The sequence below is a fragment of the Ursus americanus genome, chromosome 11, assembly GCF_024610735.1.
Source record: "Ursus americanus isolate L20-20 chromosome 11, mUrsAme1.1.p, whole genome shotgun sequence".
In the NCBI taxonomy this organism is placed as follows: Eukaryota; Metazoa; Chordata; class Mammalia; order Carnivora; family Ursidae; genus Ursus; species Ursus americanus.
Genome location: NC_142137.1, coordinates 25427226 through 25454394, shown reverse-complemented (window position 1 = coordinate 25454394; position 27169 = coordinate 25427226). Strand labels below are relative to the sequence as shown.

Below are 27169 nucleotides of genomic sequence, written 5' to 3'. Positions count from 1 at the left end.
AGAAGACATGAATAGACACTTTACCAAAGAAGACATCCATATGGCTAACCGACACATGAAAAGATGCTCAACATCACTGATCATCAAGGAAATACAAATCAAAACCACGTTGAGATACCACCTCACACCTGTCAGAATGGCTGAAATTAACAACACAGGAAACACAGGTTCTGGCAAAGATGTGGAGAAAGGGGAACCCTCTTACACTGTTGGTGGGCGTGCAAACTGGTACAGCCACTCTGGAGCACAGTAGGGAGGTTCCTCAAAAAGTTAAAAATAGAAACTACTCTACGATCCAGTAATCGCATTACTAGGTATTTACCCAAAGGATACAAAAATACTGATTTGAGGGGTACCTGCACCCTGATGTTTATATTAGCATTATCAACAATAGCCAAACTATGGAGAGAGCCCAAATATCCATTGACTGATGAATGAATAAAGAAGTGGTGTGTGTGTGTACACACACACACACACACACACACACAAAACAATGGAGTATTACTTAGGCATCAAAAAGAATGAAATCTTGCCATTTGCAATTTCGTGGGTAGAGCTAGAATGTATTATGCTAAGTAAAATAAGTCAGAAAAAGGCAAATACTGTATGATTTCACTCATATGTGGAATTTAAGAAACAAAACAGGTGAACATATGGGAAGGGGGACCAAAAAAATAGAGAGGGAAACAAACCATAAGAGACTCTTAAGGATAGAGAACAAACTGAGGGTTGATGGAGGGAGGTTGGTGGGGGGTGGGCTAAATGGTGGTGGGTATTGAGGGCACTTGTTATGATGAGCACTGGGTGTTGTATGTAAATGATGAATCACTGAATTCTTCTGAAACCAATATTGCACTGTATGTTACCTAACTAGAATTTAAGTAAAAATTTGAAAAAAAAAAAAATGTAGCATGGTAGTTGCCCTATACTCGATATTCAGTGATAATATGTGTGAAGTAATAATAGTTCCTCTTTAATTATTGAGGTAAATGGCAGTATCTTCATTTTAAAGATGATGCAACTCAGATTTAGAGAGGGAAAGTAACTTTTTTTTGAAGATTGATTTATTTTAGAGAGAGAGCGAGAGCCGAGGAAGGATAGAGGGAGAGGAAGAGAAGCAGACTCCTCGCTGAGCAGAGCCTGATGCAGGGCTTGATCGCAGCACCCTAAGATTGGGCCTGAGCAGAAACCAGGAGTCAAATGTTCAACCTCCTGAGCCACCCAGGTGCCTCAGAAAATTTTTTAATTAGTCTTAAAGCCTCAAAGCCTAAAAGGTTGCACATACATGTCTTTATCATAATAATGGACTCCTGAGATTTTGTACTGTCTTACAGAAGGGCCCATGGTATTCTAGTATCCTTAATTTCTCTCTCCTTATTCTTTTTTTTTTTTTTTTAAAGATCTCTTATTTATCCATTCGACAGAGACAGCCAGCGAGAGAGGGAACACAAGCAGGGGGAGTGGGAGAGGAAGAAGCAGGCCCATAGCGGAGGAGCCCGACGTGGGGCTCGATCCCACAACGCCGGGATCACGCCCTGAGCCGAAGGCAGACGCTTAACCGCTGTGCCACCCAGGCGCCCCTCTCTCCTTATTCTTATCTATCTTTGTCTATATGAAGTCTGCTAATCAGGGACCATGTCAGTGTATTTAGTCAGTGTTTGTAGTAGATTCTCAGTATTTTTATTCTGTATAGTTCTTAGCATTCTAAGTAACATCAGTGGCTTATGAGACTTCATAATTAATATTTATAAGTGTCATGACTTAAAATATATTATTTACTACACTTCCAAATAGTTTGGGGGCTAGAGCTTAAGGATCTGGAATGATTTCCTTTTCTTACAAACTTTACAATTCAGAGGAGAGGGCAAGGGAGGGAAAGTATAAGGAGAAAAGAGGCTAGACTAAGTACTCAGAAATGAACTTAAAGTATGAGGGACAGAACCCAGAATACCCTGCTCTCCAGCCCCACCACAAACACTGATGATACCTAACAGTTAAAGAGAGTATGCTGGCAGGAAATTTTTTTGAATTACACTGACTTAATTATTAATGTATTGAAATCTTTGATGACAAGTTACAACTCGTATGACCTGTGCTTTTTCTAACGGTTTATTATGAGGGTTCTTAAGAGAATTACTGTTTCTAATAAAAGGATTTTGTGTTAGTGAGTTGAGTACTTTTGGGTAATAAGAACAAGAATCACTCTTTGTGGGGCTTTATGGAAGGAAGAAAGTATTGTAATCACACTGCTGGTCAGTCTGTAAATTTAAAGCATGCATGTATGTAGTAGTTAATATCATTGTCTAGTTGGTGTTATTAGAGCCAGTCCCTCTCACAAGAAGAGAAAGGGGTTTATGAATAAGCATCACTCACGTCTTAAAGAATTAAGACTCATTAAGTATCCTTTTTCATGTTTTCATGTTCCAGGTAATATTCCGTTCTTTGAAGAAACACCTCAGTTTCATTCTTTTGTAATGTATGTGGCAAATTATTTCATACTCTGTTTTTAGAGGTTTATCAAGTTAGTGCAGAGAAAGCAACTTAATCTTAAATTACAGCTTATTTTAGGACCTTGCTTTTGTTTAGAGTAGAAAAATTTCAGTTCATTTTATCACCTGCTTAAATTATGGAAGAACACTTCCATAATTGAATAATCGATAATCAATGAACTATATAGATTTTCTGAGAACCTGAGCTGCTCAGACATAGTCAAGACTAATAAGGAAACAAAAAAGTGAACAGCAAAGGGTTAAAAATAAAGTTTATATTCTTGTTAGGTACCACGTTTTTATATGTGAAATATTGTCCTATCAGTATGCTTGTTTAGCCCAGTTCCACCAAAGTCAGGTTACTGATTCGTTACTTGTTACTGTATAACAGACAACCCCAAAAGTTGGTGGCTTAAAACAACTAACATTCACTTTATCACAACTCTGCAGTTTGGTCAAGTCTTAGAAGGAACAGCTTATCTCGGTTTTCCTTGGTATCTGCTGGAGCACCTTGACTGGGGCTGGAGGATTTATTTCCAAGATGATTCAGTCATATGGCTGGCTGGCAGGTTGTGCTGGCACCAACTGGGAGTTCAGCTGGGGCTATTGATGAGGTCCTGAGTGTTCCTTCATGTGGATAGCTAGACTTCTGACAGAATGGTGTCCGGGTCCCAAGAGAGGATGTCTTTTTATGAACAGATGTTCCAAGAGGACAAGCCTCAGTTCACATTCGTCAGAGTGGTTACGTGGCCAAGTAGATAGGGGAGAGGATACAGAAAGCACAACTTACTGCGGGTAACCAAAGTGATAGCCTCCTACAGTTCTGTACCTGCTCAGTCTGTAGTGAAGTAGCCGCCCTGGAGGCCGTTCTGAAGCCTTAACATTCATAGCCTTTGGCTCAGTAATTTCACCTTTAAGGGGTTGTCTTAAGGAAAGTATATAAATTTCCCTGGATCTGTATCAAGTCTTCATCTAACTCTCATTCATAGGATTTTGCCGAGGGTGAGGTAGCTGGTTAATGCAAGAGTTGGGATTAAAACCAGATTGTCTGGTTCCAGAGCTGTGTGCTTAATCATTGTATTATACCACCTCTCATGTAGATGTATAATCATGTTAATGATACAAATGAGCAGCTCATAACATATTTAATAAAAATAGAAGTTGTATATATAAAAGTCTGAAAGGATATATATCAAAATGAAATATCTACAAAGGAATGTGTATTACTGTTCTAGTTTTTTTAATCGTAAGGAAAGTTTTTATGAGCCTACCATGCAAACTTAACCTAATATGTTCTTCATATGTATTTTTTTTAAAGATTTTTTTAATTTTTAAGTAATCCGCGCCCAACTTAGGGCTTGAACTCACAACCCCAGGATCGAGTTGCATGTTCCACTGACTGACCCAGCCAGGCACCCCTTGGATCTATTTTATTTCTACTCTACTTCTTTAATCCCTCCCTACCCTCCAGTTTCGTGCTATACATCTCTCTTGAGGAGGAGATCCTTTTTAGATCCCTGTAGTCTATATGTGCCTGATACTGCATATATAGAAGCTTAGAATACACTTACTGAGTAGTTTCTTAACTAAACTGATATTCTTCTGCTGGTTTCCACATTATAGTTTTACCTACAATGACTTTGCATCCATTTCTAGTTATTCTCATAAGGGTTAGTTCCAAATCACTATCCTTTGGGACGGATTGCTTAGCTCACCTACCCTGTTTCACTGTTAGTAGGTCTAGGACAGTGGTTCAAGGGCAGTGATTCTCAACCCTGGCTGGACCTTAGAATTACCTAAAAACACTAATGTTTGGTCGGGTTCCACCTCAGACTAATTTGAATGAGATTCTGTAGGTGGTGGCACTTGGGATGTATGGGAATGGCTCTTGAGACAATTCTTACCATGAGGCAAGTTAGGAAGATACAGAAAATAGTTTTGCACTTTTAAAGTAGTTCAGAAAAGGTCGTAGTCTATTAAGCAGTTTTCTTTCAGAAGTCTATATGGGATTACATAAACATTCATGAACTATTAGGAACAAATTTTTCTTTACAGAATTATTACTGCAGTTTCCTTAAAGGTGAGAACCTTGCATGAGCTCACAAATGCATCTTGTTGCCAGTTCACAAATGAAGAATATGGTCAAAGTAGGAAAAGTATATGGAATTACTTGATTTATGCATTAAAACAGTCTAGATAATTTCTTCTCTACTGTTTCGGGTATTATGCCGTAAAGGATACTTCTTTCATGTTGTACACCTAAAACTAATGTCATATTGTATGTCAACTATACTTCAATTTTTTTTTTTTAAAAGGATACTTCTTTTAACATAATGGGAAATTGTATCAGTGGAAGGCCATGTCCTTATTTATTTATTTTTTTTTTTAAGAAAGAAACTTAACTAAATACCTTGGCTTACTGACAATCTACATTTCAAAGGTTCTCTGGACTAAAAGCTTATTCTTCATTTAAATGACTTCTCCGCAGCCATATTTAGAGTTCATCGAGGTTATAAACCATATCTCCAGTTATTCATGCTGTTCCAGATTGCGTAAACCAAGTATCAAAAGTACTGACGGGCGAGGTAATAGCTTAAGCACTTCTCAGCTTATCCTTTATCTCTAGATGTAGATATTTGGAGAAATGCAGCCGTTTAATGAGAACCAGAGAGAGGCATCCATTTACATCTCTTAGGATTGGTTAAATAGAGTGTGGTCTACTGAGTATACTTTTGATGTTGTTGCCAGTCTCTTTTTTCAAATGTATACATGACACTATCTGAAGAAATACTAGAAACACCTAGTAAACATTTTTTCTAATATCTATTGTTAAGGTATATTCAGGTGATCACATTTTGAGGCTTGGTTTTCTATTTGGCTGCCAGTGATAATCAGGTTACATATAGGGTATCTGTGAGCCGCTGACTTTAATAGGTCAGCCTGTGTAAGTGTGTAAGACCCAGCTTTTTGGAGACCAGTGTGACAGTTTCCTCTGCTTTAACGTGAAGGGAGCACTTATTTTAGAGGTCTATCCCATGGTTTCAGAAATCTGTTCTATAGTATATAATATCTATTAAGATTCCCGATGATTTTACTCTGTGTGGTTAGTAATACCTTCTGGGAAATGGCTTATTTCTCTTTTATATAATGGTAGGGTTTTTAAAAATTTTATATTTGCGTATAGTTGACACAATGTTATATTAGTTTCATGTGTACAGCATAATGATTCAGTGTGTCTATAGGTTATGCCATGCTCACCACTAAATAGCAGTTTTAGAGTACAGGCATACAGACATCTCCTAACACTTCATCCCTTTGGAGTTTTGTTTCTGGTATATTATTGTAACATAAAAAAATAATAATACTGAGTAGTTTTCTTCAAGGTTTTAGTCTTGCTCTCTTTGAATTTTCTGAATATCCCAGGTATCTTGTGTAATTAGTCCATTACCTTTTCATGTGGTCTGCAAAATACATTCTCCTCTTGCAAATGAAAAGGAAAGATACACAGAAAAGCTTGAGATATCTCCTAAGGCAAGTACAAATATCCATGGCCTCATTTTAGCCAAATAGACTATCAATCCTCTACTGAATCTGTTTACTAAATCAAATTGTGAACAAAATGTACTTAACATATCTATATGTTGATACTGCTATTTGGTAGTGCAATAAGCTAGTCTCCTCATGGTTCAAGTCAGGCAAATAACTTCATCTAAAAATGTGAATTTCTCCAAGAAGCAGAATTCATTCTGTGCTCTGACGGTTCTATAAGCTTTAAATTTAGGTGGATAAATTCCAAATGGCACTAAATTTTATTATGACAGCAAGTACAAGAATAAGGAAAAAAGACTTACTGTAAAGAGGAAAAAACTTTATATTGGAGAAATCTGGCTGACTTAACCTTAATCAAGTGATCCAATAATAGGAGAAACTGTCATGTCTTTCTGATGTGATGTACTGAGAAGGCTTCAACATTCCTGCCATTAAGAACATTCCTGCCAGCAATGTCCACAATAGCTAAATCGTGGAAGGAGCCGAGATGCCCTGCAACAGATGACTGGATTAAGAAGTTGTGGTCCATATATACAATGGAATATTACTCAGCAATCAGAAAGAATGAGTTCTCAACATTTGCTACAACATGGACAGCACTGGAGGAGATAATGCTTAGTGAAATAAGTCAAGCAGAGAAAGACAACTATCATATGATTTCTCTCATCTATGGAACATAAGAACTAGAATGATCAGTAGGGGAAGAAAGGGATAAAGAAAGGGGGGGGTAATCAGAAGGGGGAATGAAGCATGAGAGACTATGGACTATGAGAAACAAACTGAGGGCTACAGAGGGGAGGGGGGTGGAGGGAATGGGATAGACCGGTGATGGGTAGTAAGGAGGGCACATATTGCATGGTGCACTGGGTGTTATACACAACTAATGAATCATCGAGCCTTACATCGAAAACCGGGGATGTAGTGTATGGTGACTAACATAATATAATAAAAAATCATTATTAATAAAAAAAAAAAAAAAAAAAAAGATTCCTGCCAGAGGGGTGCCTGGGTGGCTCAGTCGTTAAACGTCTGCCTTCGGCTCAGGGTCTGATCCCAGAGTTCTGGGATCGAGCCCCACATTGGGCTCCTCCGCTGGGAGCCTGCTTCTTCCTCTCCCACTCCCCCTGACTTTGTTCCCCCTCTCGCTGGCTGTCTCTCTCTCTGTGTCAAATAAATAAATAAGATCTTTAAAAAAAAAAAAGAAAGAACATTCCTGCCAAAAACGCAGGACATGAAACTGGTCAGGAGGAAACAGACAAACTCAAATGTATAATGTATCTCAAATATCTGGCCTTCAGTGTTTAAAATTGTCAGTGTCTTGACTGGTAAAACATCAGGAAGACTGTTCTGAATTGAAGGAAATTAAAGACACAAGGCAGAGCTTGATTCTTAATTGGATTCCAATTTTTAAAAAGTTTTAAAGGGACAACTGTTAAAGTTGAATATGGACCGCTTATCAGTGTTAAGGTCCTGTACTTGGTCCTTGACCTGTGGTTATATAAGAGACTGTTCTTAGGGACTGCACACCGAGGTGCTTAGTGGGTTATGGTATCTGCAGTTTACTCTCAAAGGGGTCAGCAAAAATAACTGCGTGTAGGAGATTGAGAAAGCAAATATAACAATAATGACAATTGGTTGAAGATAAAGGAGAATATTATAATATTAGAACTTTGTTGCTGAGTTTTAAAAACATACAAAAGGGGTAATGTAAGAAAAAACAACTCAGACTTCCTATGCAGTTTGTTGGGTGCTAGGTACAGTTCTAGCATGTATATATATATTACCTCATTTCATCATTACAACAACTATAGAAGAGATGAGTATAAGAACATGGTCTTCCAGAACCATACATCTAATTTATTTCAAAATATTTATCCCTTGAATGATTTCCCAAGCAGTAGAAGAGATTATTTGGGCTCGTTCAACTTCTAAACCATCTATTTTGATATACTTTCATACTATTATCCCCAGTTTATAGATGAGCAAATTGAAAAATAGATTAACTAGCCCAAGTCATACAGCTAAGTGACAATGCTGGAATTTGAACGTAGACAGAGACTGAGCTCCTAACCGCTGTTGTAATATAGAATATTACAAAGTGTGTACTTTTATACTGAGTGACTCTGTGAGATTTGATGGTTAGAATGAGAAGGAGTAGGGTTACCGACTTTAATTTTCTTTGACTGAAGAAGGAATAGTGTGACTACTACAAAGTTTTATAAAACAAGATATTAAAATCTTAAATTTGACTAAAATCTCATTTCTTTATTTGAAGCATTGCATGTGTTTTTGTTGTTGTTGTAGTTTTTATTTATTTGAGAGAGAGCACAGGCAGGGCAAGGGGCAGAGGGAGAAGCCGACTCCCCACCAAGCAGGGAGCCTGACTTGGGGCTCCATCCTGGGACTCCGTGATCATGACGTGAGCCAGAGGCAGACACCCAACCGACTGAGCCACCCAGGCATCCCACAATGAATGCTTTTCATTTGTATTTTCTCTATTTTTCTATTCTCTATTTCATTTCTTTCCACTCTGATCTTTATTATTTCCTTTCTTCTACTTGTTTTGTGTTTAGTTTGTTCTTCTAGTTTCCTAAGGTGGAAGTTTATTCATTTGAGATATTTCATCTTTTTTAAGGCAGACATTTACAGCTATAAATTCCACCTAAGCACTGGTTTAGCTGCTTGTTGGATGATTGTTTGAACCAGTCAGACATGTTATAGTAATAGTTTCTAAACTTGTGTATTAATCATCTGGGGAACTTTCTTAAAAGGCTCATTCCTGGGGCGCCTGGGTAGCTCAGTCAGTTGAGTATTGGACTCTTGATTTCAGCTCAGGTCAAGGTCTTGTGGTCATGGATGAGCCCTGCATCCTGCGTCTGCACTGAGTGTGGAGTCTACTTTTTCCCTCTCCCTTTGCCTGCCGCTACCCCTGCTTGTGGTCATGTATGCTCATTCTCTTTCTTGGTCAAATAAATAAACAAAATCTTTAAAAAAAAAAAGAAGTAAAATCTTTAAAGGGTTCATTCCCCTAGAAACTGATTTAGTTGCTCTGAGGCAGGCATCAAGACTGGTTTTTTTGTTTGTTTGTTTTTAAGGACTACCCAGGTTGCTACCGTCTGAAAACTCAGTGTTATTTGCTTACTTTTCTATACTTATGATCTACTTCCATTTAAGAAATTGTTTCAGGGTACCTAGGTAATTCTGAAGCATAGCTGGATTTAAGAACCAGTGATGTCAGCGCTCCTGGGTGGCTCAGTCTGTTAAGCATCTGCCTTCAGCTCAGGTCCTGATCCCAGAGTCCCAGGATTGAGCCCTTCATTGGGCTCCCTGCTCACTGGGGCATCTGCTTCTCCCTTCTCCCACTCCCCTGCTCATGTTCTGTCTCTCAAATAAATAAATAAAATATTTAAAAAAAAAAAAAAAAGAACGACTGATGTCTTTAATTTAGTAGTAGGGGTCGGATATAGAGATTTTGGTTTGTTTCTTTTTCTCTGACTTTTTAACATTGTGCCACTTATTTATTTGGTTTATTTTATTTATTTATTTTAGAGAGAGAGTGGCGGGGAAGGGCAGAGGGAGAGGGAGAGTTTTAAGAGAACTCTGCACTGAGCACTAAGAAACTCTGCACTGAGCACTGAGCCCCACTAGGGGCTTGAACTCATGACCCTGAGGTCACGATCTGAGTCAAATGCTTAACCGACTGAACCACCCAGGCATCCCCCCTAAAATGTTAATAAGTAGTGGTGACACATTAACTAGTATTTGGGTTGTAATAATTTAAAAGGCATATTTTGGAATGGTGAATAAAATCAGGGTTTTTTTTTTTAAGATTTTGTTTATTTGAGAGAGAGCACAAACAGGGGCAGAGGGAGAAGGAGAAGCAGACTCCCCGTGGAGCAGGGAGCCTGACTCAGGGCTCAATCCCAGGACCCTGAAATCATGATCTGAGCTGAAGGCAGACGCTTAACTGACTGAGCTACCCAGGTTCCCCAATGGATAAAATCGTTTTTACAAACTTTATGAATTCCTGGCAACCTGCTTAACTTTTTGAGAAGCAGATAATTCTTTGCTTTTTAAATGTTAGTTTGGGCCATAGCCCTAACATAGCTTTAAATTACTGTTAATACTGGGTTTCTTATATAGATCCTGTGAGAATAATTGATGTGTTTGTAGGAGCCTCTGTCTTTGCTTCAGATTTATAATGGAACATAAGTTGTACAACTTTCGCAGTTACATGAATGCAATTGAAAAAACCAAGGTTACTGAAACTCACCTTCAGCATTTGCTAATAATAGGTACCTATACACATAGGTGAAGATTATGGCTTAGCTTATGGTTCTTGCCTGATGATGGACTTTAGTTTTACTTGTCTCTGATCTCGCCTGTCTCTGATCACTGTTCCTGCAAATAAAATATTGTTATTTTATACAAATGGCTGAGATTGACACTTTTATCTGTTAGGTAAAATCACAGTAGCTAGGCAGAAAATAGCGGCTTCTAGTTTGTGCTCAGTCTGAGCAATTTAGAACAACTTCTAAAATTAGGGGGAAAATATGAATGTCAGGATGAGAGAATACTAAATGTTGCCTTTTTAAAGTTTCCAAAGTTTAGTCGTCTTAAGTTAACCATATTTTTAGTCTGATTTACATTTAATTTCTGAATTCACCATTTTATTTCTCTCTGGATAGGTCTATAAAGCATTTTAAATGAAATCCAAAGTAAAACCTATAAGGAATCTTTGCTTTAATTTGCCTGAGTAGTCTAGCTTTTGTGTATATTCCTCAAGTTGATAAACTGAAGAAATGGCTAGAACCAACTGTTCTTTTTTTTTTTTTTTTTTAAGATATAATTGACATGGGGCACCTGGCTGGCTCAGTTGGAACAATTAGTGACTTTTGATCTCAGGGTTGTGCATTTGGGCCCCATGTTGGGTGTAGAGCTTACTTAACTAATTAAAACTTAAAAAAAAAAAAAAGATGTAATTGACATATTAACATTAGTTTCAGGTGTACGACATAATGATCCCATATTCATATACTTTGTGAAACGATCACAGTAAGTCTAGTTAACATCTCCCACCATACATAGTCACAAAAAAAATTTTGTCTTGCTATGAGAACAGAACCAACTGTCCTTAGTGCCCCTCGTGCACAGACATGTAGCTAATCTGTCCAGTTCTGTGGCTTCAGCTTTTGTGGTAACTGTTCTGTTTTTCTGTTTCAAAGTTATTTTCCTGTTCAGAGATGTTTATTAACTCATGGTGCTCACAGATACATACCTTAGCCAGGTACTCAGGGCACCGTTTCACCTTCTCAGTTTTCCGTGATCTGTGCTTTAGAATACTCAGCATGCAGTTCACACGATTTAACCATTCTCAACTGTCTTTGTACAGTATGGCTTACTCCACGTGTTAAAAGAATACTGGCCAAATCCAGTATCAGTTCCTTTATGCTTTTATTATGCAAATGGTATCATACTGTATATACTGTTCTGAAACTTTTTTTTTAAGATTTTATTTTTTATGCAGTCTCTACCCCCAACATGGGACTCAAATTCATTACCCTGAGATCAAGAGTCACATACTCAAAAAAAAAAAAAAAAAAAAAAAAGTCACATGCTCTGAAACTTCTATTTAACATATCTCAGGCAGGCTTTCTGATCAGCCTGTGGCTGAATTTTAGTTTGTAAAAGCTGTATAATATTTCATTTTATGTTTGTAACAGTTTTATTTAGATTTTGTTTTATTATTACATGAACAATGCTTAAGTATTAACTACTACATACCCTTATCTCTTTGTATATGTGGAAATATTTGTAGGATTAATTCCTAGTGGAATTGTTGGCTTAAAAGATATATGCTTTTACCAGGGATGTACTGTATGGTGACTAACATAGTATAATAAAAAAAATTTTTTTAAAAGATACATGCTTTTATTTTTTTATTATTGTTATTTTTAGTTTCAGGGGTAGAATTTAATGATTCATCAGTTGCATATAACCCCCCAGTGCTCATTCCATCAAGGGCCATTCTTAATGCCCATCACCCAGTTACCCCATCACCCACCTCACACTCCTCCAGGAACCCTTAGTTTATTTCCTACGGTTAAGAGTCTCTTATGGTGGGGCGCCTGGGTAGCGCAGTCGTTAAGCATCTGCCTTCGGCTCAGGGCGTGATCCCGGCGTTCTGGGATCGAGCCCCACATCAGGCTTCTCCCCTGGGAGCCTGCTTCTTCCTCTCCCACTCCCCCTGCTTGTGTTCCTTCTCTCACTGGCTGTCTCTCTGTCAAATAAATAAATAAATCTTAAAAAAAAAAAAAAGAGTCTTTTATGGTTTGCCTCTCTGTTTTCATCTTATTTTTAAGATATATGCATTTAAAAGAGTGATAGATGTCACCAAAATGCCCTTCTTACAGGTTGTACCAGTTTTTACTACTCTCAGCAGATTTTTCAAGTGTGTGTCTGTCTCTCTCCTCACCATCACTAGGTATTAAAATGAAATACCTGGGGGCGCCTGGGTGGCTCAGTCGTTGGGCGTCTGCCTTCGGCTCAGGGCGTAATCCTGGCGTTCTGGGATCGAGCCCCACATCAGGCTCCTCCACTATGAGCCTGCTTCTTCCTCTCCCACTCCCCCTGCTTGTGTTCCCTCTCTCGCTGGCTGTCTATCTCTGTCAAATAAATAAATAAATAAAATCTTTAAAAAAAAAAAATGAAATACCTGCCTGTCTGAGTGAAAAATGGGATCTTACTGTTTTAACTAGCATTTCTTGTGTGAGTGAAGTTGAACATTATTGGCCATTAATCTTTCTGTGTTCTGCCTGTTTTATTTGTCAGGTTATTCATCTTTATCCTTAATTGGTCTCTAAGTTCTTTACATTTTAATAAAATTATCCCTTTGTTTTATATTGCAAATATTTGTCTACAATTTGTTCTTGGTGTTTCAACTTTGTTTTTGTTTATGGTGTATGGTATTTTTAACCACGGAAATTTAAATTTTTTGTATACCTATCCTTTAACTTCCCTAATATAAGCTTCAAAAGGGTTAGGGCTCCATCTCAGTCATTATATTCTCCAACTTACCGAGCACTAGCCCTTTTATAAATGTTCCCAAATTGTAAAAATAGTTGAGTCCTCCTTAAAAAAAGTGATCATCCTTACTCTTCTCTATTTGGAAAACCAAAATGGAACATTTTATGAGGGTTAAATAAGTTGAAAGTGACTGATCAAGAGTTTATAATCAATAATGGCTTAAAGAAAACACCTCCACATTTTTTCGTTTTTATTTTGATCAAGTTGAGTTGAAAGACGTTCGTGTTGATGAGAAGGAAGTTAACCGGCAAACTCCCCACTCCAGGTGTAATGGGCAAATAGTAAGCGTTAGATGATGTGACTTTATCAAAATAAAGCAGTCCTCATGTAAAGAGAAATCATAGCCAGCTGAGCAGAATTGTCTTTAACTGTGACCCTTTTTTATCTATCAAATTATTAGCTAATCATAGAAAGGAATGGACTTTTTCTCCTTCCCATTCCCCTTCTATTAAAGTGAATCAGATATAACCATGATTGTGTCAAAAGTTCAAAAGGGAAAATGGAAAGGTAAAACGAGCTGAATTGGCACTCTTCCCTCAACATTGTACCTGTAAGCTTGATATGTTGTTTCAGAGATTAACTTTATGGACTTCCGTACCCAGAAGTATGAAAATTCTTAGGGAACTCTTTTCACAAGCTTGATCTTAACATATTGAATAAAGAGAGCAGCTAATCCTTTTTGTAAAGTAATTTGAGAGGAGGGAATTCAAAATGTAAAATCTCACCTGCAGAAAACACTCAATTCTATAAAAGCCTTTCTATCTTTAGACACTTACAAAGACTTAATATTTTAATGCGGAAGGGTGAACTTGGTTAAAAAGCCAATGGGTGAAATTAGAGAGAAATAATCCAGTGCTTTCTTTCTGGGAATTATCATCCTGCTCCCCAGGGGACCTAATTTTATTCCCTGTGGGGAATGAGAATACCCTGCTGTACAGCAAGCCAGCATCTCTAAATATAAGCTTGACTTTTAGTATAATAAGAGTCTTGTTAGGTGCAATTTTGCTCTTAGTCATTAATACAATGAACAAATGTTGTGGTTACCTGGGAAAGAAAATTCAAGTGCTTTTAAACCTCTTGTGAGATTTGGTTTCGTGCTTGAAACCTATCCAGTGTTATGCCCAATAGCATCTGTAGAAGATTCCAAGCTATAAGGTATACAACATGGAGAAGTTAATACACTTTGGAAAAAATTGAGACCTACTACAAAATGGGTTTTAGGCTCTGAATAAAAAGCTTTTATTTTGCTGAATGACAATTATCAGTGGCATTAAGTTTAACAAATGATTGACATTTTCTTAAGAGTGAGGTTTACATGATGGATGATGTCCCTTCTGGTGACACTTAACTTTTTTCTTTTCAGCTGTAAAACAGTTTGCTGTTCTACACATGCAAAGACCAAATTAAAGACAAAATATAATCTAAGAGGGGCACCTGGGTGGCTCAGTCGTTAAGCGTCTGCCTTCGGCCCAGGTCATGATCCCGGCTTTCTGGGATCAAGTCCCGCATCTGGCTACTACTTGGTGGGAAGCCTGCTTCTCCCTCTCACAATCCCCTTGCTTGTGTTCCCTCTTTCACTGTCTCTCTCTGTCAAATAAATAAACAAAATCTTTAAAAAAAAAAAATATTTAAAAAAATACATATATACAATCTTAAGACCATATAGTATTAAATAGCATTTTCAGTATGGTATGGCATTAATTGTGTTAGATCATTTCTGTCCCCTGTAAACTTTGTGATACTATGTGCACTTTAAATTCTATTCTTGATAATAAAATCATGGTGGTATACTGCTCCTGCTAATAGTCCTTAATCATAAACCATTTTAAAGTGGGTTTGGGTGGTATATTTTTTCTTTTTATAGGGATCAGTAAAAGATAATAGAAATCTTTCTTGTTACTTTTAGAAGTTGCCATAAGTGGTCCTTGCAGTCTTGTAAAGAACAGTTTCCATTCCAATGTAACCTCAGGTACTGGGCATTATGTTTTCAATTCTTAAACTTGGCCTCAGCCTGTAAAGCTGTGAATCTGTGAACCTGATTTATTGTGTATGACTCCTGATTTCTTACTAGTAGTAACAGTGCCGATATTGCCCTCTATCCCTGCTAATTTCTGGCATTTTTTTAGAAGACCATTAAGCATAGTCTTTTATTCATTTCTTTCATTGTGAAACATCTAATCTAGTCATCATAATAAAATATTTTGTATATCATGTCAAAGCAGTTCAGGTCTCTTTCCCCCATGAGCATTGTATGGTGTAAGGTACTAATCTAAACTGGATAGCAATCAGAGCTAGCTTTATCTCACCCCTGTTCAGTTGACATTTCTACAGCTCACTGAAATAGAAAAAATGGCCTATATTTATGTAACTGACCTCAGCCAGAATGACCTCCTGAAGCCGATGTGCAGACATGCATTTTAGAAGTTGTGCTCCAGCGTAAATAATAGACTAGTTTAACGTTTAGCCAAGTTTTATTTTGTTAGAGGTAAAATGTCATCGTAATAACTTTATGGTTTTCTTATCTTAAGGTAACCAGGCTTGCCATATTATCAGTTTGACACACAGATTCCCCACCCCAGCCCTGTTTTTGAAGTCCCTGTCCCATGCTTCAACTTAGGAGTGATTTTTTTTTTTTAATTTCAGACAAATCTGCCTATTTTCAAGCTGAAGGAATCTACTGTTAGAAGAAGATACAGTGACTTTGAATGGCTGCGAAGTGAATTAGAAAGAGAGAGCAAGGTAAGAATTATTTGTAATGGGATTTTAAAGCCAAACACTCTGAATTTTAATGTTATAAGGAGCTTTCAGAAAACTTACCTTGAATGAAAGGGGTAAAAGCAAGTATAATTTCTTTTTTTCCTACTAGCTCAATTTTCTCTTATTTTATGGGAGATGGTTGAAGTCTGTAATTTTTCCTTAGAACTCATTCTTCTCTTGTCTTCTTTAATGGCCCAGTTGAGGTCTTTGCTGACTCACACTTGGATAATGCTTACTTCTGAGAACTCTTTTGCTATTACTTCCTTCCTTTCTCTCATCTTCCCCTTCAGTCTTGTCCCCCCACCCCACACCTTGCCAAGTTTCTCTTCCTCAGTACATTTCATATATCATTGTATTTGCAGTTTTTTTCTTTTACTGACTCAATACATTTTTTCATCATCACACATGTACGTATAGCAAAAGTTTCATAAACCAGTACTTACCTTACTCTGCAATACGTGCTGATATTCTTCAGCTTAGCTTTTTAAATGATGGCCCCGGTCTAATAGGTTGCGACATGCAATTTAAAAACATTGTATACCTTGGTAAGAGTCGTCTTCTCTTAAAATTTAATGGCTTTGGCTGCAAAAAAAAAAAAAATCAAGGCAGGGCAAGGTCTCATTCTAATGTCCGTAATTTTAGCCCTGTGTCAGAAGGAGATCAGAAGTTGATACGTAGGAGCCCTGAAGTAGGTTAAGGCTAGCTTGCGCTCATTTCTAAAGTGTAATAAGTTGAAATGGAAGGAAAACTTCTGAACCAGATACCTGTGGCTGGTATAGTATATAAATCATAGCATTCCATCGAAATGTAAAGCAGAAACAGTTTTGCTCAAAAGAATATCAAAGTATAAAATATCTGTGAATAAAACTGGAAATACAAGACCCATGTGAAGAAAACTTTAAAACTTCACTGAAAGACAAAAGCAGAACTTTAAATAAATAGAAATAACTACATTCTTGGTTTGGAATATTCACTTTTGAAGATTCATTTACTCTATAAACATTTGAGAGCTATTCTGTATGTTCTTTGAGTTACAGGTAGAGCTGTGAACACATTAAGTGCCCACTTTCGTGGTCCCCACATTCAGTTAGGAAAGTCAGGTGATGGTGAAGGGAAAGCAGAAAAAATAATAAGATATATAGTATGTCAGATGGTGATATGCTCTAAAGAAAACAAAAACCAAGGGAAGGTAGGGAGTGCCAGGAGAGTAAAAAAGAGTTGTCAAAGGAAGGGCTCACGTAGAGGTGACATTTTAACAGTAGACCTGATCAAAGTAAAGCATTATCTCCTAATTCGGATAGAAATCTTAGTGGGGTTTTTTATAAACTTGCAGATTTATATATGTGAACTTTATAATCAAAGAGAACACCAGGGAGAGTCAGAAATCATTTTCAGCAGGTACTGAGCACATGCAGACATTAGAGTTCCTCTTAAGGCTATAGTAATTAAAACAGTTTGGTATTGCTTTAGGGATAAGCAGATAGATTAGCAGAATGTAATAGAACTTAGAAGCTGACTTGCATGCTTATTTAGTTTGTAACAAAAATAACATTGTCCATCAGTAGGGAAAATAATTTATATTCACTAAATGGGGTTGAAACATTTCACTATCTGTTTAGGAATAAAAATCTATAACTCACTGTATATAAATTATAGATGGTTTGAAGATCTAAATGTACAAAACAAGTTAGGAAAGTTTTGGGTAACAAAGAAGAAATTATTTATGACCACAGGGAAGAAGTTCCAGCTTTATTGAGATATAATTGACAAATAACACTGTGTAAGTTTAAGGCATGCAGCAGAGTGATTTGTTACAGGTATATATTGTGAAATGATGACCATAATAAGCTTAGTTAATATATCCATCACCTCACATAGTTTTTGGTTTTTGGGTTTTTTTGGTGGTGGTGGTGAGAACATTTAAGATGTGCTGTCTTAGCAACTCTGAAGTCTACAATACAGTATCGTTAACTGTAGTCACCATACTCTACATTAGATCCCCAGAACATTTTATAACGAGCAGTTTGTAGCCTTTGACCAGTGTCCTCCATTTCCCCCATCCCCCAACCCTTGGCAGCCACTAATTTGCTACTCTCTGTTGCTAGGAGTTAGATTTTTTTAGATTACACACATAAGTGAGATCATACAGTGTTTGTCTTTCTCTGTTTGATTTATGGGAAGAAGTGTCTTGACAGGTTTTGGGCTTTGCTTAACATAGCATGTGGCGCACTGGAGTGTTTAATAAACATTTGGAGCACGTAGCCATCACTTTCAGAAAAAATAATGGCTTCATTGACATATAATTCACATGCCATACAGTTCACCCATTTAAAGTAAAATCCATTGGTTCTCAGTATATTCACAAAGTTATACAACAGTCTTTACAGTCACTTTTGGAACATCTTAATCATTCCATGAAAGAAATCCCATACCCATTAGTAGTCACTACCAGTTTCTCCCTCAACCTGTCCTCCCTCAGCCCTCTCCAACCACTAATTGACTTTCTCTGTGGATTTGCCTATTGTGGACATTCCACAGAAATAGCAGAGAATATGTAGTCTCCTGTGGCTGGCTTCTTTCACTGAGGGTGTTTTTAACATTACTCACTGATTGGTTTCTCTTTTTTTCCCCGTAATTCATTTCTTTTTGTTGCCAAATAATATTCTGTCATGGATATACATTTTATTTTATTTTATTTATCCATTCATCAGTCGGTAGACATTTCGGTTGTTTCTACTTTTTGACTATTGCAAATAATACTTCTGTGAACATTTGTGTACAGGCTCTTTTTTGGACATACGTTTTATTTCTCTTGAGTATGTACGTAGGAGTGGATTTACTGGGTTCTATGGTAACTGTTGAACTTTGAGGAACTCCCAGACTGTTTTCTAAAGCAGCTGTACCATTTTTACAGTCCCACCAATGTCTGAGGGTTCCACTTTTCTATCTTCACCAACACTATTACCTGTCTTTTTTTTTCCTTTTAAGATTTATTTATTTATTTGAGAGAGAGCGAGTGTGCGCGTACCGGGGTGGGGGCGGGGAGGGTTAGGGAGAAAGAATCTCAAGCAGAGTCCCTGCTGAGTGCAGAGCCCCATGCGGGGCTCAATCCCACAGCCCTAAGATCAAGACCTGAGCTGACTGAGCTACCCTGGTGTCCCTACAATTATCTGTCTTTATTATAGCTGTCCTAGTATGTGTGAAGTACAGTGTCATTTTGGTTTTGATTTTCACGTCCCTTTGGGCTGGTGTTGTTAGTCATCTTTCCAGGTACTTACCGGTCGTTTATAAATCTTCTGTGGAGAAATACTTTTTTTCGGATCCTTTGCCTATTTGATAGAGTGTTTGTCTTTTTATTATTGAGTTGTATCTAGAATATATAAAAAACTCCTACAATTCCCTTATGAGATATGTGATTTGCAGAAATCTCCCATTTTATGGATTATTTTCACATAATTGCTGTCCTTTGAAGCACAGTACTTCACGTTTAATAGGAGACCAGTTAAATATCTGAAGGGTTTAACCTATATGAACTTTTATTACAGTATTGCTAAGAACAATTAAGTTATTTTTGTTTATATATTTGTACTTTTAACCAAAATCTGTTATATGAGGCTAGAAAGTAGGTAGGTAATATTTATTGTGTTTACTGGTCATTATGGTGAAATCTTCTAGCTTTTAGTTTAGCATGCTTTTCTTTATTATTCTGGCCCAAGTATCTTCCTGTCTTCTTCTCACCCCACATGTACACAAATATCTTTGGATTAATGACTCTTAGTAAGAAGAACTCTAACTAGATCTTAAGCAAAAGTAATTTGATGTTGAAGAGGATCTTTGGAATCTTAGCTGAACAAGCCACTCATGATTTTTGTAGATTATTAATCCTGTTACCTACAACCTCACCATCCGTTTCAGTGACTGTTTTGAATATTAGTTAGGAAGAATATATCTCTGCAGATAATACATAGTAGTCTTAAGTTTCATGCTAAATTATGCTCTGAATTGGTGGTAGTTCTTTGTTTAGTACATTGGTTCTAGCTTCTTTTTTTAATAATAGCTTTATACATACAGATGTTTTCCGTGCCCGTCAGATGGCCATTCTCCTGAAGCTCAGTTAGTGGTCATGATCTCCGCTTCTCAGTTGTAAGGTCCCTGCAGGTTTTAACACTCAACTTCACAAATGCTAATATAGGGAGAGAGATTCGAGAACGCTATGGCAGAGGTACCGAGACAAATCTTCAGATGTCTTCGTCATTGGTCATCTGGGAGAAGAGTAGATCTGTGAGGGAATTAGGAAATCCGTGTTGGGCATTTGGTTTTGTGTTTCTTTTTTGCTCTTATTTTGTTCTTTGCTATTCGGTATGAAGTTGTGTTGATCTTTCCTTTTTTTACCCTGCTAGATTATTGTTTTAGGACAGAAACTGTATCAAGGGTTTTAAATTTTTAGAATGCATGTAATTTTATTACTGGTGTTTACTATTTATATTTCTTCTTGTCTGAATTGTTTGCTTACTCCTTTTCTCTGTTTTGTGTAAGAGATGGATCCAGCTAAGTGGTTAGTCATTGAACAGATACTTGAGCTTCTGTTGTGTGCCCAGCCTTTCTTAAAATAACCGTAGGAAGCCTGAGACAGGATCCTTATTTGAAGGGAGTATTGGTGGCTTTCCACCAGGGGCAGTTTTGTCCCCCAGGAGCCCTGTGACAGTGTCTTGAGACCGTTTTTATTGTCACAACAAGGGAGTGCTCCGGGGTGCTCCCCAGTCTGGTTGGTAGAGGCCCGGGATGCTGTTAACCATTCTGCACTGCACAAGAAAGTCCTGCCTACCCCACCCCACCCCCAAAGAATTATCTGGTTCAAAATGTTAGTAGTGCCGTGGCTGAGAAACCAAACTAACCTGTGAAATAAATACCTATGTGCTATTTAACTCAAACAAATATTTGAGCTCCAGGTAATTCCTAGAAGAGAGAGGTCAGTATAAGTTGGCCCTAGAGGACAGTTAGGCTTTGAAGGGGAAAATTAGGATATTCCGATGTGTAGGAAGAAAGAAATGACCGGTCCCGGGGGAGGGCAGGCAGTGGATGTGGGAGAAAGCTGGCATGTTTCTTAGCCTTAGAAAATGGAAGAGCGCTGACAGAATTGTTGGTTATTTTATTTCATAAATGCTGCTCAGACACAAGTTGGAAAGAGTATGTGCAGATGTTATGGGGTGGAGGAAGTGGACCACACACATGCTGGAGAGAATTTGTTATAATACTTCGTTTCTTCGTGTGACTGAAAGTTGGTTTTGATCCCTGCGGTTTCCCCTGTAAGACAGCATTGTCTCCCCGAAGTGGCATCTGGACTGTCTGGAGCATCGCAGCCTTTATTGCAGCATTGCTCGAACGTTCTCTCTGTATACTTGTGCCTCGACAAGTTCAGGAAAAACGATAACTAAGCTATGGGCCATGCCACTGAGGAGCCTTAGTCTGATGGGCTAGTCTGCATTTTGGTTATCTTGCCTCCAAACAGTGAATCTTTTTTCAGTGTGTTTTTTAATGATTTTTATTTATATTTAAACTGGTTTAACAGTGGGGTGGCTGTCCTAGTGAACATATACTTTGTCTTCCTGTTGTGCTCTATAAATTTTTACAACCCAGTCAGCATCTTCAAGAACTTTCTTTGCTGTGTTTTTTCAGGTTGTAGTTCCCCCGCTCCCTGGAAAAGCATTTTTGCGTCAGCTTCCTTTTAGAGGAGATGATGGAATATTTGATGACAATTTTATTGAAGAAAGGAAGCAAGGGCTGGAGCAGTTTATAAACAAGTAAGTACTTTCCGTACCTTGAGGAGTAAGAGGGAATAGTGTTCCAAGACGACTTCGGGTAAATACTAGTAATTTAGGTATTAAGCTAAACAGTAACACTGCTTTTCTTTTTTGGCCATTTCCTAACTAACTTTTTGTACCATTTAAATAAAGTAGAAGTACATAACAAGTTGAAGATCATGTGATAAATATTAACACACTTGAGTGATTAAAATGAGTATCTTTGTGTTGACCTAAGTTTTGTATTTGCTTTTCATGGTTAATTTATGCAAATTACATTTAAAATTGCAGCATTTAAAAAATACAGTTTTACTTATGATTCTTTCTTATTGAAGGTATGTTCTAGCATGAACAATAAAACTTACAGTACACTCGCAATCATTTTGTTTGATTGCAGATGGAGGTATTATCAGCATGTCTTGTGTAAAGTACACATTTAAAATTTCCATGGCAAAATGTATTTTTTTCAAAATCTAAGAAGACCTGAGATTGTTTATTTTTTACTTTAGAAACTCTTAAACCAAAATTTCTAGCTTTTAATTTTACTCCTTTTGAAGTATAGCCATTTTAAAAAGCCAGAGTAATAGAATTATGCCAGGAAAGGGGTCGCTATCATTGTGCATTGGCCTTAAATTTGACCAAATAAGGTCAAATGCTGGAGAATATGGTTGTGTGAATTTACGTACTAATCAACACTTCAGTTTTTATCTGGTAATAAAGATTGAAGATCTGTGAGTGGTTACACAGGAGGGAAAGTTGTACAAAGCCTTTAACTTTTAGTTATCTATTGTAGCCCGTAACCTTCACTCTCTTTCCTTTTGGGGAAGGCAGTGCTAGCTGAGGTGTTTTTTTTAATTCAGAAATAGAAGTCTGGTTACCCATTTTCATCTTATGTTTAGTCTGCAATGGAAACCTTTAAAGCAAGCCAAAAAAAAAAAAAAAAGAAGAAGAAAAAAATTGGACACTTATGCCTCTTTCTATTTTGAGCTTTTATTGAACTTCAGGATATTTCTAATTCTGATCCTATATCTTTTCCTTCTTTAAAATGGGTTCTTAGAATTAATGACATGTTTCACTTTTAACATTAAAATTCATTTAGGTTTCTTGTGAGTGAATATACCAGTTAACATATGAAGCAGTTAATTGGGTACGTGTCCCAGAAGCAGTGCAAAGCTAGTGATTAAATGTTGTCTAAATGACCCTAGTGAGCCAAGGGAAAGGAGCTGTCTCCCATTCGTTGATAGAGCGTAGCCTTGTGAGCAGTCCAGAGTAACACTATTGCTAAATCGTACATGCTTTTTAACCTTAGAATATGTGTGTTTGACCCCCCCCAGCCCCACTTCTGAAAAATATTGGACTAAGTTTGTATTTTTTAATTCCTAGGGTCGCTGGTCATCCTCTGGCACAGAATGAACGTTGTCTTCACATGTTTTTACAGGATGAAATTATAGATAAAAGCTATACTCCATCTAAAATAAGACATGCCTGAAATTTGGTGAGAAGGGGCAAAAAAAACCACAAAAACTTTCCGTGACTATTAATGATTCATACGCACCAGTGAAGAAGTTCTAACTAACTTTTCGCATGCCGCACAGAAACTGGTATAACATGCCTTCAGTATACTAACATTCAGATGCTCGGTTTTGTTTTGTTTTGTTTTGGCAGTTGACAAGGAGTTAATTTGCTTCAGTGAGAATCCCTCATTCCAGCCTTTCTATATAAATAGCTCTTCCTTGTTGTTTTAATGTGGTCCACACTGTCGACTCGCAGACCTGTTACTCCAGTAGAACCCGCAGTGCCCTAACTAAAGTTACTGACTCGGTCTTTCCTGCACAGTTTTTGTGTCCTGTTTGCTTCTTGAATCTGATTAACTAGAATATTTCTCTTCCCCCTTTTTAATATGTGATGTCCCTTGACCTAATTTATGTATAGAAGCACTACGCCATTGGTTTCCAGTCCCCCGTGCATAAGACACAAACCTGTGTGCAGAAGGTCTCTCCCTTCAGGCTTGTAATACCCTTCACATGGAAGATCAGTGAGGGAAATCTTTATATTCTGTATAAAAACAAAATCAAATTTATATACTAAAATCATTTGTCTAAAAATTTAAGTTGTTTTCAAATAAAAATAAAAAAGCATTTCTGATATGCACTGATGGTGTTGCCTCCGGCTGCTTTTTCCCCCTTTATGGCTGTCCTGCTTAACTCACTGTGGAGAGGGATTATTTACTAATTATACACTTCTCATTCCTGTAACTCCATTCCTCTTAAACAGTGGTGATATCAAATATGCTACACCCTTTGAATTGGGGTATTTTCTTTTATACAACAAAAAAAAGTGATGTGCTAAAGAAGGCATTCCCTAAAGCTTACTGAGTTGTTATGAAGCACTTTGTGTATTTGAAAAATGCTTTATAATCTCAAGTCATTCTTCTTAAAAGGCCTTTTGAGATAAGTCAATACCGTGCCTCCTGTTTTTCAGAGGAATTTTTTTCCTAGTTCGTCTGAGCAACTTGTTTAAACACACTTAGCAAGGGTGTAGTAACCCTTTTCTAGGTCAGCAGACTCATGCTTTCTCTTTGGTTTGGGATCGTGGCACACTTTATCCTCTTTGACCAAGGGAGAAGGGCACAGTGTTCTAGCCTGACTTGTGTTAAGTGATAAGTGATAAGAAACCAGAAAATGCATGACTCCTTGCTGCCTAACTTGTGTTGTAGCCAGACCTTTGCAGCCAGAATGTGGTCTCTAATTTGAATCTGTACAACATCTGGTGGTTTGGGGGGACCTGTTGTGACCCCGAGTTAAACCCCAAGGTAAGGAAAGTTTGTCCTCCCACTCCAGAGGTGTCTCCTCTGGACGCAGTCCAGTCCATTTGAGAGGAAGCCAGCTTTGGTCTGGGCCAAACTAGGATGTCCACCAAGCAGATTGGAAGCCCTAGGAATCAGAACTGCCCTCTAAGGCCTTTTGTCGCTTAAATAATATTTCACAATTCCATAAACTGGACATTTCAATTACTATAAATTCAGAAGGTACGCAGCTAAACAACAGGTGAACTGTGTTTCAGTGAGCTAGAGAAGTAACCTCAAAGGCTGTCGGTTTCTGGTACGCAGAACGGAGTAATAATGGTAGGTCTGAATTATTTCCTCTCAAGCAGTGGTTTTCAAGCAGGGTTGGTTTTGCCCCCAAGGCACATGTAGCAATAGCCCAAGACGTTTTTGGTTGTCGCAGCTAAGGAGTGCTACTGAATCCAGTGGGCGGAAGCTGGAGAGGCCATGGGCCTCCGACAGCGCCGGGCGGCCACGTGCGGGCTCAGCAACGCCAGGAGTGCAGAGGCTTCCACTTCCTGGAATTCTTCTGATTTTCATCATTTATAGGCAAGCGAATAATGTGGCTTCACAGGGGTCATACTGGCCTGCTTACTTTTAACCTCTATAATTGCCTAAGGGCAGGTATGCTCTTGGAAAGTTGAAGGTTTCAAGTTAGGTGAAAAGTTGCTTATTTCAGGTGATAGTTTTTTGCCTGATTTGGGAAAGTACTTCTCAGTGTTGTCTCTTAGAGAATTGAAACCGTGGTCCATATTAAAATGACACCTTTGTGGGGCGCCTGGGTAGCGCAGTCGTTAAAGCGTCTGCCTTCGGCTCAGGGCGTGATCCCGGCGTTCCGGGATCGAGTCCCACATCAGGCTCCTCCGCTGGGAGCCTGCTTCTTCCTCTCTCACTCGCCTGCTGTGTTCCCTCTCTCGCTGGCTGTCTCTCTGTCACATAAATAAATAAAATCTTTAAAAAATAAATAAATAAATAAATAAAATAAAATGACACCTTTGAGGTGCCTGGGTGGCTCAGTTAAGTGTCCCACTCTTGATTTTGGCTCAGGTCATGATCTCAGAGTCCTGGGATCGAGCCCCCAGTCAAGTCAAGTTGGGCTCCACGCTCAGCGGGGAGTCTGCTAATCCGTCTCCCTCTGCCCCCCCCTTACACTGAGCACACACACTCTCTCAAATCTTTAAAAAAATAAAAATGAAATGACACCTTTAACCCTATGAAGTGAAAATACAGGTGCTATGAATTCTAACCAAATAGCACGAGGTTCTAGAAGCCCTTAAGGGTCTTACCAGAAGCAGAAGTTAATTTGGCCGTGAGTTGTGCTGCAAGACTCAGGCTCGGTGTCCTCTCAGTGAGTAATTGCCTTGTCTCAGCTGTTAGTTGTGAAGGGTCAGCAGCAGTGATAAAACCTTCGGTAACTTACAGTTGTGGGGAACTGAATGTAAAATCCTTAGAACAGCAGTGTCTGGGACACGTAAAGAATAATAGTTACGTGATGGCGGTGGTAGTCCTTGATACGGCAGTAGCAGCAGAGGGTACCATTAAACCCACGGCAGTTCCTAGATAGGTTTATCTGGCATTTGGCTTCCTTCTTGGAGGTTCTGCCGTCATGACCCTCAGTTGTGGTGATGACCTCTGAGGGGGGACGCAGGGGGGATCTCCTTTTCATTACATCCTGTGGCTTTCGAGCTCAGCGCTCTTGTCCTGTTGCTTCAGCTTGCCTTGTCAGTATTTTGGTCACCGGAGTGAGGATACACACGGCCAGTGGCAGGCGGAGGCCGCTGGCCCCTAGACCTTCACAGATGAAGTCTGACGTCTGGATGTGCAGACAGCGTGGCGCACTGCCTGGCACGTAGATGAAGGGCTCGGTGGCTGCCAGCGGTGATGGTTACGCTGTGCAAGTGCTTGGGCCGAGAAACGAGTTAGGAGCTGTTTTAGGAGGATGAAGTGTAAGTCTTCCTCAGTACTTTGTGATCTCTGTCACAGAGCTTCCCTAGGAAGCAGATGATACCCTCTCACACGTGAGAAGACTGAGATGGTACAGGCGTAAGTGACGTGCTCACGATGCTACCCAGGATGTGATGGCTCTGGCTGGAGACTGTCGGGGTGTCTGACTCTAAGCCGTGCATTAGTGCACTTGCTTCTTTTGGACGGAGCCCGCAACCTGGTAGCCAGCCTTTACTTGGTGCTCAGTAAATTTATTGAATGAATGGAAGGACGAATTTTCAGTAACATTTCCTGTGTCCGCTAGGCTGAACATGGATGAATGAATGGATAGGGGGGTTTTTTTGGTTTTTGGTTAGATTTTTTTTTTAATTGTGCATATAAAAAACATTTTGGACATGAATAGCTTGCTGATCAGAAGTAGCTTACTTCTCTGCAGTTAGCTGTGTACCATAATTGCTCCCGAAGACTGAGTCCAAGATTTTTTTTTTTTTTAAGCTTCCTAGATAATTCTGAAACAGCCAGTTTGGACACTTAGCTAGAAGGCCCTTTTCCTAGAATTTGGTCAGATTTGATCTTAACCTAGCTCTTAAGTCATTACAAAACAAAGTCAAGAAATCAAAAGAAAGACAAATACCTTATGATTTCACCCATATATGGAATTTAAGCAAACAAGCAAAGGGTGGGGGAGGCAAACCAAGAAACAGACTCTGAACTATACA

At 38.4% G+C, this 27169-nt stretch overlaps 1 protein-coding gene across 1 annotated transcript in view; it reads left to right on the top strand.

The window, feature by feature from the left end:
- The window catches only part of SNX3 (sorting nexin 3), a 41630-nt gene extending 17793 nt beyond the window's left edge, over positions 1 to 23837 (top strand). The window contains exons 2-4 of the mRNA XM_045806945.2: positions 15768 to 15863; positions 21558 to 21682; positions 23066 to 23837. Coding sequence (XP_045662901.1) covers positions 15768 to 15863; positions 21558 to 21682; positions 23066 to 23171 — 327 coding nt within the window. The 3' untranslated portion in view covers positions 23172 to 23837. The remainder of the gene's footprint in view (positions 1 to 15767; positions 15864 to 21557; positions 21683 to 23065) is intronic.
- The last annotated feature ends 3332 nt before the right edge of the window (positions 23838 to 27169 follow it).